The sequence below is a fragment of the Arvicanthis niloticus genome, chromosome 28, assembly GCF_011762505.2.
Source record: "Arvicanthis niloticus isolate mArvNil1 chromosome 28, mArvNil1.pat.X, whole genome shotgun sequence".
NCBI classification, from domain to species: domain Eukaryota; kingdom Metazoa; phylum Chordata; class Mammalia; order Rodentia; family Muridae; genus Arvicanthis; species Arvicanthis niloticus.
Window position 1 is genome coordinate 8,980,684 of NC_133436.1, and position 12,039 is coordinate 8,992,722.

At 43.9% G+C, this 12,039-nt stretch overlaps 1 protein-coding gene and 1 long non-coding RNA gene across 2 annotated transcripts; both read left to right on the forward strand.

The window, feature by feature from the left end:
- Positions 1-2,213: 2,213 nt before the first annotated feature.
- Sod2 (superoxide dismutase 2) lies at positions 2,214-9,463 on the forward strand. The gene is made up of 5 exons (XM_076926674.1): positions 2,214-2,377; positions 2,492-2,694; positions 4,690-4,806; positions 7,213-7,392; positions 8,882-9,463. Exons 1-5 carry the CDS (start codon positions 2,355-2,357, stop codon positions 9,025-9,027), a joined length of 669 nt encoding a protein of 222 aa, XP_076782789.1. The 5' UTR covers positions 2,214-2,354; the 3' UTR covers positions 9,028-9,463.
- A 1,629-nt stretch (positions 9,464-11,092) lies between these two features.
- Positions 11,093-11,436, forward strand: LOC143440060 (uncharacterized). Its single transcript, XR_013107961.1, has 2 exons — positions 11,093-11,236; positions 11,273-11,436. It is a non-coding gene; the product is annotated as an uncharacterized LOC143440060 (long non-coding RNA).
- The last annotated feature ends 603 nt before the right edge of the window (positions 11,437-12,039 follow it).

Genomic DNA, 12,039 nt, shown 5'->3' on the forward strand with positions numbered 1-12,039 from the left:
TTGCTCAGTCATGTGGCCTATAGAATTAATAGTTTTTCAGTTAATTAAGCCAAGAGTAGGAGGAAGGGTTGCAGCTCCTAAGAGGACAGGAAACTCCATAGGAAGACCAATAGAGCCAACTCACTTGGACCCATGGGGCTCTGAGAGAGTGAACCACCAACTAAGGAACATACTTGGGTACACCTTGGTCTTCATGTGGGTCCCGAACAACTGGAGAAGGGGCTATTCCAAAAGCGGTTGCCTATTTGTGAGATACGTTCTATCTGGGCTGGATTGTCTGGCCTCAGTGGGAGAGGAAGTGTCTAGCCTTGCTGCAACTTGAAGTGCCAGGGTGGGGGGATATCCAGAGGGCCCCACTCGCTCAGAGGAGAAGGGGAGTAATGGGGGAAGGATTGTGGGAGGGGGTGACCATCAGGGGGCAGTGAGTGGGATGTAAAGTGAACAAGTAAAAAGTAAATTAATAATAATAATAATAATAATAATAATAATAATAATAATAATAGTTACTGAAGGGAAAGGGCTTCGTTAGGATTGTTGCCATGCTGGTTTCCTGTAACAGTTTCTTTTTTTTGTCATTTGTGCAGCCATCTTGAGCCCCACTAGTTTTGGCATCAAGCCCTGTTCTTTAAACATTATGGCCTTATGTGGCACTGAAAGTATGCTTTCAGTGGGTGACAGTTAAGGACCTGGAGTTGAATACCCCCGTTTGTAGTGTTCCCTACCTGGTTCAAGTGCATCTTTGATTCATGATAAAAACTCCAAAACTCTGTTAGCTGGAAGGAATGTCAGGGCAGATGGCACACTTACAAATTGTTGTTGCCATCTAGATTCTGTGAGTAGAAATTTTCTCAGAATCCGGTTTCTACCCATTTTATGAGAACTTTTTTGCTTTAAAAAAACATGGAAATTGAAATTTTGGGGATTTTGGCTTCAGAATTTCAGCATTACAGTCTTCAGGAAATTTTAGGAATTTGGTATTTTTGGGATTTCAACATTTGGGATGATGGCATTTGGGACTGTGTCTCTGGAGACGGTATAAGTAGTTTCTGCTTAGATTCCTGTCTGGATAATATTTATGACATGAAAGAAAAATAAATCTAGATGAAAAATGAAACCCATTACTGTCTATGCTAACCTAAAAAAAGGAAACTCTGAAGAGGACACAGCTGAGATCATTGTACTCATGCAGAGATTTGAGTTCAGGTTTGTGGGACTGACTAGAATGGCCCTCATGGTAACAGTGTTAGACTACCTTTCCTCCACTAACACTTCAACTTCCATTTTCAACCATGCTGACTCAGGGTATCCATAATACAACCCGGGTCTGAGGCCTGTGGACAAGTTTCCCCCTGCCAGAAAGCATCCTCCTGAAATCCCCCTTACCCTAAGCCCAGTCATCCTTAGGAGGCCTGTAAAAGGGGTGGAAAAAACCAATGTGAATTACTCAGTCTTCTGCTTCCTTAGTGTTTCCTAATCAGGGAAGACCTAAACCCTATCAGCGGCAGAGGAAAGCTGTCTTAAATTCTATGTAAGTTGTTACGGAAACATTTGAAAGCCACAGTTATTAGACTATACGTTAACAAAGGGGAACGACGTCCTTTTTTTACATTTGGTCGAGTGGTTGGTTTTTGAAGTCACTGAATACACAAAATGTTGCAGAGTTTAATCAGGAAAAATGAACCTCGCCTTCCAATCCCAACTCTTGCTAGTTAACTGCGAGGCTGGCAACCCGCACCTGAAGTCAGCAACCCCAATCTCAGGGGCGACAAAGATGAACACACGCAAACTCATCAGCCCTGTCACTGGGCAGGCAGCTCGTGGAGATCAGGCCCCGGGGAAGGTCACTCCGGGCATTAATTAACTGGGTCAGAGGGGCCCTAGTTACGCCATGGCTCTGACCAGCAGCAGGGCCGTGGCTTCCCGGAGGAAAGTCTCCAGGGCTTCCGAGAAGCAGGAGTGGAAAAGGAGTAGAGGGAGGCGTCGCAGCTCAAAGCTAGAGCCAGCCCTGGCAGCCCGAGGAGGGGCGGGGCCACACCGGAGGCGGGGCCGGGCAGCCCGAGGCGAGGCGGGACCAAGGCCGGTGATGGGGGCGTGGCCACACCAGGGGGCGTAGTCACCGCAAGCCGGCGGGCTCTACCAAGTCGGCGCGGGGGAGACGCGGCTGTTCCTGGGTGCCGTTCCGTTACGCGCCGGGCCGTCAGTGTCCTGTCCTCCCCTCCGCCGATGGGCGCGCCCAGCAGGGTCACGGCTTCGCTGTGTCCTTGCGGACGCGGGGTGGGCGCCCCAGAGCAAACGCGCGCCGGCGAGGGAACGGCCGCGTTCTGAGGAGAGCAGCGGCCGTGGGAGCCTCAGCAATGTTGTGTCGAGCGGCGTGCAGGTGAGCGACAGGGCCCGGGGCCGCGGCGTCCCCCACGGGTGGGTCTCGGGGCGGCGGACGTGGCTGGCTCGCCGTGTCAGTGGCATGACCCGGCGTCCTCTCTGTCCCTCCCAGCGCCGGCAGGAGGCTGGCCCCGGTGGCCGGTGCCGCGGGCTCCCGGCACAAGCATAGCCTCCCCGACCTGCCTTACGACTATGGCGCGCTGGAGCCGCACATTAACGCGCAGATCATGCAGCTGCACCACAGCAAGCACCACGCGGCCTACGTGAACAATCTGAACGCCACCGAGGAGAAGTACCACGAGGCGCTGGCCAAGGGTAGGTGCGAGGCCCCTGCACGGGAGACTCCCCGTGTCCAGACGATGTCTGTTTCGATGCAGGGGAATACCTCCGTTGGTTTGCATAAACGACCTTTAGTATCCCGGAAAACGCAGGACCTCAGGAAAGTACTTGATGGGCTTTACTATTGTGAGTCTTTTTTTTTTTTTTTTTTTTTTTTTTTTTTTTTTTGGTGGTAATTCGGGAATCCTTTAAAGACAGCTCCCGGACGCCTCTCCTTTTTTTTTTTTTGCGTAATGAATATTTAGTTTTTGTTTTGCATACGGATATTTAAAATCTGTGGTTGTTATATAACGTGGCTTTGGGAAAGTTTGTTTTGCTTTTTTTTTTTTTTTCCCCCAGGTAGCCTTGGCAGCCATTTGCAGGAGGGCTGAGAGTGCCCGGGCTGGGTCAGCCATGTGCCCTTGAGTGACAGGGTGGCTGGGGTTACGAGCAGTGGCTGGGGCTTTGCTGAGAGGAAGCGATGTTGGTGACCTGGCTGCAGGTGCAGGAGAGGGTCTGAAGTGGCTTCAAGAGACTGCAGCCCAAGTTGTGATTATTGTCACTGATTTGGACAACAGTAGGATTAGTTCAGTTTAGAATTTGGACTCCCTGGCCCCATGGATGTTTCTGCACTGTGGACATCCTGTTTCACACCTTTTACCTTTGTGGGAGAGGAAAACACAGGAATTAGCACTGAGCTGCAGAACAGGCTGGGCTTGGTACTTTTGGGGTCAAAGTTCACAGTAAAAATAGCTATTTTGTGAGAACCAGGTATCTGTCACCGAATGGAACAGTAGTTAAGTTTATTTACCTGTATTTAAGAGCTCAGCCAACAAAATCCGTAGTATGTGGACTTCTGTGTTTGCACCCCAGCTGATGTCTATGGGGATGCTGTGGTATTAAAAAACCCGTGTGTGTGTGTGTGTGTGTGTTTGTGTGTGTGTGAGTGCGTGAGTACATGTGTGTGTATGTGTCTGTGTGTGTGAGTACGTGTGTATATGTCTCTCTGTGTCTGTGTGTATATGTCTGTGTGTGTGAGTACGTGTGTGTGTGTATATGTCTGTGTGTGTATATATCTGTGTGTGTGTACATGTGTGTGTGGACATGTGTGTGAATGGATGCATGCTGACACATGGAGCTGGTAGAGGTTAGAGGATGACTTCAGGGAGTTGCTTCTCCCCTTCCACTGTGGTATCCACAGATTGTGGTATCCAGAAACTGAGCTCAGATTGTCAGCTTAAGTCACAGTGTCTGGTTTTCCTGGCAAGAGATTTTTTTGTTTTTTACCTGTTGAGCCAACCACCACTCTCGGGAATATTATTTTAATGGATAAACAAAATGTTTGTTGTTTATCCATTAAATGTAGTATGTTGTCTTTTTAATCTATTAGTTTTTATAAGGAGAATAATTGGTAGTCATGTCTCTAGGTTAGCTGTATTGCTTGAAAACCCAGACAGTAAAATTCACCTTTTCTTTTGTTGTTGTTGTTTTTTTCAGTTTTTTTTTCTCTCTCACCTTTTCTTAAATGTACCTTATTGAGTCTCATGTCTGGGAAATTGGTTGAGTAAAAGGTTAGTCAGTGACATCTGGTTGACTAGGGGCATCTAGTGGACAAGTGTGGTATTTCAACATAATTGTGTAAATGGCCAAACTAAGAGAAGGAAATTACCACATTCTGGAAATTTTACTTGCAATAAGCAAATCACACAAATCTTGAATACGGGAAGAGACTCTGATTTACAAAATAACAGGTTCGGGAAGGATGAGGTAATAGTGAAGCAGGGGAATAGCCCAGTTGGGAAAGCAATTCCTTTAAGGTGGCATCTGATACCTAGGAAACTTTCCTCTTAATGTTGTAGAAACATCCTAATTTTAGTCCTTCTGTGGAGACAGAGCTTATTTGTTTGGTGAATGCTTCGAGGAGAAGAAAGCTGTGGTTTTATTTGCCTGGCTGAGGACGGATTTTTAAAAGGTTTACATTTTTTATTTCAGGAGATGTTACAACTCAGGTTGCCCTTCAGCCTGCATTGAAGTTCAATGGTGGGGGACATATTAATCACACCATTTTCTGGACAAACCTGAGCCCTAAGGGTGGTGGAGAACCCAAAGGTTGGTATATGCTGGTACAGCTTTATATTTGGTGTGCAGTAGGAATGATTGCTGTCTCCCCCTCCCCCCTTTCTTAATGTTTTTATTTTCTTTAAAAGAGTTTTACTGTGTAGTTCTTGCTGTCCTGGAAATCAATATGTAAACAGTCTTTATAGATTTATTAATTTGTTTATTTTTTGAGGCATTTTATTTTATGTGTATATATCTGTGTGTGCAGGTAATTTTCTTCTTTTTATATTCTAGGGACAAACTCAGTATTTTCTGTATGCCATGTATGTGCCCATTGACTTTGCCTCCAGAGGACTGTCAGTTTTCTTATTACCTGAGTTCTCCCTGAGTTATCATATTATCATTATTATTTTCAGTCAGGATGTGACAAGTTGTTAAGTTTCAAAGGGAGGAGTAGAGAATGTGTCCAGGGAGCCCTGTCACCCACTTAAACACACACACACACACACACACCACACACACACACACACACACACACACACACACACACACACACACACGTACCCCGCATGCACTGCCCACTTTTAGGATAAGTGTTAGGGAAAACTTGGAAACCTGGGCAAACCTAGTACTTAGAGAAGATGACCTTTCCACTGCTGGCCCTGGACCCTGGGAAAGAAGACACATAGCCATCTGAACTGTACTTGCTTCATCCCTGGGATACAGGGGTGATTATGGGACTGCTTTCAGAGTTGCATATAAAGTGCTTGGAGTAGTGTTTTTGCTTATTATTCTCAATATGGAAAACTCACTTGCCCCAGTAAAACAAGTTTTCCATGAAAATAAAAACAAAAACAACAAAAAGAAAAACTTTGTGCAATAAAGGGTGTGTACAAAAGCAAATCCTCAGGCTGCAGAGATGGCTCAGCGGTTAAGAGCACTGACTGTTCCTCCAGAGGTCTTGAGTTCAATTCCCAGCAACCACAATGTAACTCACAACCATCTGTAATGGGATTCGATTCCCTTTTCTGGTGTGTCTGAAGACAGTGACAGTGTACTCATATACATAAAATAAATAAAAATAAAACCAAAAAATCCCCCAAAAGCAAAACAAACAAATAAAACCTCCCAAATCCAAAAACCAAAATAACATTAATAACAACAGGAAAACAAACCCTCTACTCTTTAGCCACACTGTACACTGTATATTTCCTGTAAGATATTAGCTAGTTATACCACCTTATCCGTATGGCTGCCATGGTTCCTCTGACTTCCTGTATGGCTTACGGAGGCTCAGTTGACTTCAGTTATCCTCTGTGAGGATATATGAAAGGGAGGGCTATAGTATAAATCTCCTCCCTCTTGCATGTGCCTTAAGTATTTGGTTTGCTGGTTCTCTTCCAGTCCCCATCTCTGTGGTGGTGATGCTGGGATTGAACTCTGGTCTTCCATGTGCTAGGCCAACCTTCTGCCACTGAGCTACGTTCCCAATATAATGTTGTTCATGCTGCTTATTTATTTATTTATTTATTTGCCATTAATGTAAAAGGCAGCCTGACTTACTCACTAATAATAAGCCCTTTGACCATGACTAGATACTTGTGAGGTTTTGGCTATGACCAGGATGTGAGGTGTGTTGGGGTCTCCTCCTTCTCCTCCTCCTCCTCCTCTTCCTCCTCCTGTTTGGTGATGTTTCTGTTACATAGTTTGTTCCACTTGAAGCATTACCATTGTTTGTAAAAATAATTATGCTTTAGCCAATAGAATGAGGGAAGTGAGATGTTGGGCCCCGTTTGATTCAGTTGATACGCTTCACGTAGGATCAGCTCTATATTGCTACAGAGTGAAAAGATTCTAGGGTGGAGTAGTACATGCTGTAATCCAGCACTTAGGAGGTAGAGGCAGGAGGCTCAGAAGTTTGAGTCCAAGGGCGTGTGTGTTGGTTGTCTTTTCCCCTCACTGCTCCCTCTCTTTCTCTCTTTCCTTTACTTTATTGGGGTCAACTCCAGGGCTTCATGAATATTAGATCTGTTCACTGAGCTCTGCTCCAGCCCTCTTAAGTGTACCATTAGCTCAATAACGAGAGAGAAGCCTTCATTTAAAGAACAATATGATAAAGATGGGAAGATCTAGGCTTGGAGAATGCTGACCAACAACAGTAACTTTCAATTTCCAAATGGGGTCATAGGATAGGGGTAAAACTATGACGTGGGAAAAACAGAAAGGAAGCCTGTGGAGAAGGCTCTTCCCTTCCTGGTTTCCTTCACTAGCACAGGGAGTGGACAGACCCTGACTGCACTCAGTAGTCAACCTCAGCCCGGTGTCCTTGTGGTGGGACGTAGGCATCTTCTCACAGGTGTGGTCCAGTTGGGCCTTCGTCAAGAATATTTTAGTGTTGTGAGCCTAACATTCTACTGTAGCTTTTGAAGTCTTTTCTGGCTTCGTTTTTTCCTTCAGGAGAGTTGCTGGAGGCTATCAAGCGTGACTTTGGATCTTTCGAGAAGTTTAAGGAGAAACTGACAGCCGTGTCTGTGGGAGTCCAAGGTTCAGGCTGGGGCTGGCTTGGCTTCAATAAGGAGCAAGGTCGCTTACAGATTGCTGCCTGCTCTAATCAGGACCCATTGCAAGGAACAACAGGTGAGAGAGCTTCAAAGCTCAATCTTTCCATGTCAGAGCTATGGCTTCCTAGAAAGGATTAAGCTAGAAATAAGGTAAATTAGCAGAGTTTAAACGTGTGAGTGTGTGATAATGTGAGCAAATGTTAATAAATTGTATGCAGAGTCTTTATAATAAAAACTGATTGATAGTCCGTAAAATAAGCACTGCGATTTCTGTAGATTCCTTTAATAAGACTGTTTTAATGATAAGTTCTGCTTCAGTCTATATAAGATTAATGTCAGTTTTATTGTATACATGACAATAAGAACCTAAGATTATTAGATAAGCAATAAGGGAAGAAGGAAATGCGGGCTGAGCCTGACCTGGAACGAGTGCTTTCCTCAGGAGTGTTGTGCTTAAACTGGGACCAGAACCTAGGCCCTCAGTCCTGCCTTCTGCATGGCTTCAGTGTGTGACACTCCCAGCCCAGCAAATGTTTTCTTGTTCCTTGGGTCTGATTGAACTGGTTGTCCTTTATGTCACGGAAGACTGAGGGAAGTGGAGAGCCATGGTGTGTAGCAGTCGGTTGGCTGTGGCTCCGATCCCTGCTGTGACGTCTCAAACAGTAGCTCCTGCCCCTCTCCTCACCTCTGCTGTGTCACTCATTCTTCTTGTACAGTCAGATTTTGGGAAGGCGAGATGCTACCAAATCTGTTAAAGCCATGGTAAACTTGCATCCAGTGAGTCCCTCAGTCAGGCCTGTTTCTCAGGTACCCCACCAAGAGGTGGTGGTCTCCACAGTTCTTTCTCTCCACACACAAAGCACACTGGGATGAAAAGTCACTCAAAATATCGCTGCTTGATTGGCAACGAGTTATGTTCCTCACAACTGACCTAGAAAAGGTGGTTGAGATGTTTTATAGGAAGGCTTGGGAAGTGTTTGGGACCTAGTCTTGCTTTGTGGCTCAGGGTGGTCTGGCCTATTCCATATCCTTCTACTTGAGCCTCCATGTGTTGGGAACACAGACCTGTGCTACTATACCTGACTTGAGGACTTCATTTTTTTTTTTAAATGTAGAACTAAGTTCTTCATTTATACCATTTAATTTCTGAAGGCAGTGTTCATTTTTCTTTGGTCCTCTTTAGCTTCTGGTTAACCTATTCTTCTTAGTGACTCATTGATGTTTATTCCAGAAAACTGAAAGTACCCTTGGAGAGTAGAACTGGTTTCTCAGCCTCCTTCCCTTCAAGCTGGAATGGAATGGAAGCTCAAGGCCTTAGCCATCCCCTCTCACTTGTGGGTCCCGACTAAGATGGGAGGAAGGCTGGGCTTCAGCTAGGCGCTTCTGTTGCTATTGTAGCAGCTGGGATTAAGGTTCTGTAGTTTATCCTGACCTTTCATATTATTTATTATATTCTCTTCCAGAATAAAATTAAATGTTTTTGCAGGGATATGCAAATTTTCTATGACCTAAGACACAAGTGAATGATGCTGTATTAAAGAGTAATTTTTCCCTCTTTCTCCTAGGCCTTATTCCGCTGCTGGGGATTGACGTGTGGGAGCACGCTTACTACCTCCAGTATAAAAACGTCAGACCTGACTATCTGAAAGCTATCTGGAATGTAATCAACTGGGAAAATGTTACTGAAAGATACACAGCTTGCAAGAAGTAAAGCCCTTGGCCACATTGAGTCTGCCAGGCCCTTGGCTGTTCTGTGGTAGTGTAGAGCACTGAAGCACTATGACTGAGATGCTGTAACCTTCACTGATGTCTGTCCACATATGTGATAAGCATAATGTTAGGATAAGTTCTTATTTTAATTAAATTTACTATTAGGCAACTGTTGGAGAACAGTACATACTCTGTGTGAATTGCTCTTGATTGAACATTTTCATTAGAGCCAGGAATTGCTTGGACACTGCAACTATCATAAGACCGTCAGAAATATTCCATCTCTATGTTTTAGAGGCCTGTGGGAGAGTCTGTAATCCTGTTCTACTGCAGTTAGAAAACAATTGAGTTGCTCTTGTCTCCTTCCTGAGTTGTTTAATGATGAAATAGAGAACTGAATAGTCCTCCTTTCTATTAAAAATGGCTATTTCTTGTAAGTAATCCTCTATTTAGTGGCTATCACCTAGTGGTCTTTGTTTATGTGATCAGTTTCACAGAAACACCATTCTTCACTTGAACTCTGTAACTAGGCTAAGGATGGATGGAGTTCGGTGGTAGAGCCTTGCCTGCCTTATGCAAGGCCCTGGGCTCTACCTTAGTACTGAAAACAAGTCAACAGACCCATCCTTTGGTTCCTGACTGAGGACTGTTTATTATGAAAGGAGTGTAATGGTGCCTCTGGGTTTTCTACAGGCAGAGATGCAAAAACAGTTAACCTTGTCTTTACAAACCAGCTGTGTGCCGTATGAAAGTGCTCAAGGTGGACAGAGTAGGTAGGGCCTGTCCAATGATGTCAACCATGGGGACTAGGTCACAGGGCATTCTGGAAGCCATTCAGCCCCATTAATTGTGTATCTCAGGAGAACTGGACCCTGAGTGAGGTGGCACCTTTCTCAGTAGAGGCAAATGGGTTTCTGAGTGAGGGCAGGCAAATAGGGTATCTTCAGAACATTAGTTTTCAGAGACATGTATTTTCATTTTTTTCTGCAGTTTCAAGAACTTACAGTCACAAGAGGGCCTTTGTGTTGTTTTCAAGGACACCCTTTCCTGAAAAGGTGACACAGTGTTTCTGGTTGTGTTCCTGTGCAGTGTTTGCATGTGGAGCTCTACACTGTGGAAATGCCAATAGAGCCCTTTTGTGAGTCTGCCTTTCCACATTTCGTCTCACCATCTTCCTTGTCATCTTTAATGACTCTGTAATCTTTAATCAGTTGGACATTACTGAATAGTTTGTTTGTGTTTAATTGTTGTTTATTACCAAAAAGGCTGTGGTCAGCAACCCCATGCATGCAAATTACTTCTTAATGGAGCATTTTTTGAAGGTTTATTTTTGTTTTAATTATGTGTGTCTGTGTATGTTCTGTTCACGATGCCCATGGAGGACAGAAGAACGTGTTGGGTCTGGGTCTCTTAGAGCTGGAATAGTTAGAGGCAGCTATGAACTTGGACCGGGACTGAGGTCATCTGCAAGAGCATCATCTGTGAAAGCAATAAGCACTTACCCACTGAGCCTTCTTTCCAGACCCTGGAATTTTTTTTTTTTTTTAATATTGAGTTTTTTTTCTTAATCCTATTTTGTAATTTGTCCCAAGTTTATTTTCTAATCCTCCCCTCAAGTATATTTTTCTTTTTCTTAACGGAAAAATGGAGTGACTTAGCAGTTTCAATATTGAAGACTAAAGTTAAAAAAAACAAAACAAAATTTAAATTCACAGTACATTTTGAGTGTCACTGCTGACAAAGGGCTTGTAAGAGTGAGTAGCAGCCATTGTATGGAACAGTGAGGCGACAGAGCAACTGAGTCACATGGTTCCACTTAGCCTTGTTTACAAGGCTGTGAACTCTTAAACAGACCTTTTAGGAAGGTCTTTGATGGATGGACTTTTGAAAACAAGTCTTCAGGTCAGAGTTTATTTTGAGCTAACAAAGATTTGCAGAGACTACTGTTTTTATATAACTTTGACTCCTATTAAGCTTCAGATTTAAAAAAATTCAATGATGAAATTTCTATGAGGCTCTATCTGTGCTGTGGGTTTCTGTTGGTGAGAATGAGGGATCACACTGTCCGGTGAGTCTCCTCTCAGTGTGTAGACTTTATGAGACCAACAGATTTACATCCGGTAGCAAATGAGGCTTTGTTTTAGAATAGAGGCAAGTAAATTTACTGTTCATCTGGGAAAGAGACTGTGTGTGTGTGTGTGTGTGTGTGTGTGTGTGTATGTGTGTGTGTGTGTGTGTGTGTGTAGTGTGTGTGGTGTGTGTGGAGTGTGTGGTGTGTGTGTATAGTGTGTGGAGTGTGTGTGGTGTATGTGTATAGTATGTGTATGTGTGTGTGTCTGTAGTGTGTGGGATGTGTGTGTATGTGTGTGTGTGTAGTGTGTGGGGTGTGTGGTGTGTGTGGTGTGTGTGTGTAACACAACAGCATGTGCTCCAGTTGTGGCTGAACTTAACAGACAGCATGATTGATTAACACTGGAGGGAAACAAGGAAGCAGAATAAATATTTCCTTTGAGGTAGTAGCTGCTGTTTGAATTATAATAATATAATAATTATAATAATTGTGTGTTAATTAAAGTTCAGAAATTGCCTATTGCACCTGAAATTCTTGGTCTAAAGTGAGATCCGAATTTCTGTTGAGCACCTTTAGGAAAAGTATAGAAGCCATATAGTCAGAACTTACGTGTTTTGTGTAGGTCATATCTAAAACTAGGTATAAATGCTGGGTATTTTTCCTGTTGTAATTTCTGTCAAACTCCTGTTAAGAAAGCTGTTAGGTACATTTTTAAATAAGTCACAGCAAAAATGCTATCCTACTGATCCCAGCAAGCTAACATCTGTCTTCTGAGCATCATGTCTGCCACCTGCTGAAAGGCCTGTAAGGTCCTGGCTAGTTTTCATTTAATGATTGGTCAAAGAAGCATTTATTTTCCTATTGTAAGTGCAAAGTGTTTTTTGATTGTTAATAAAAAAATGTTGTCAACTATCAGGAGGTCTGCATGGTGCATATGTCAGA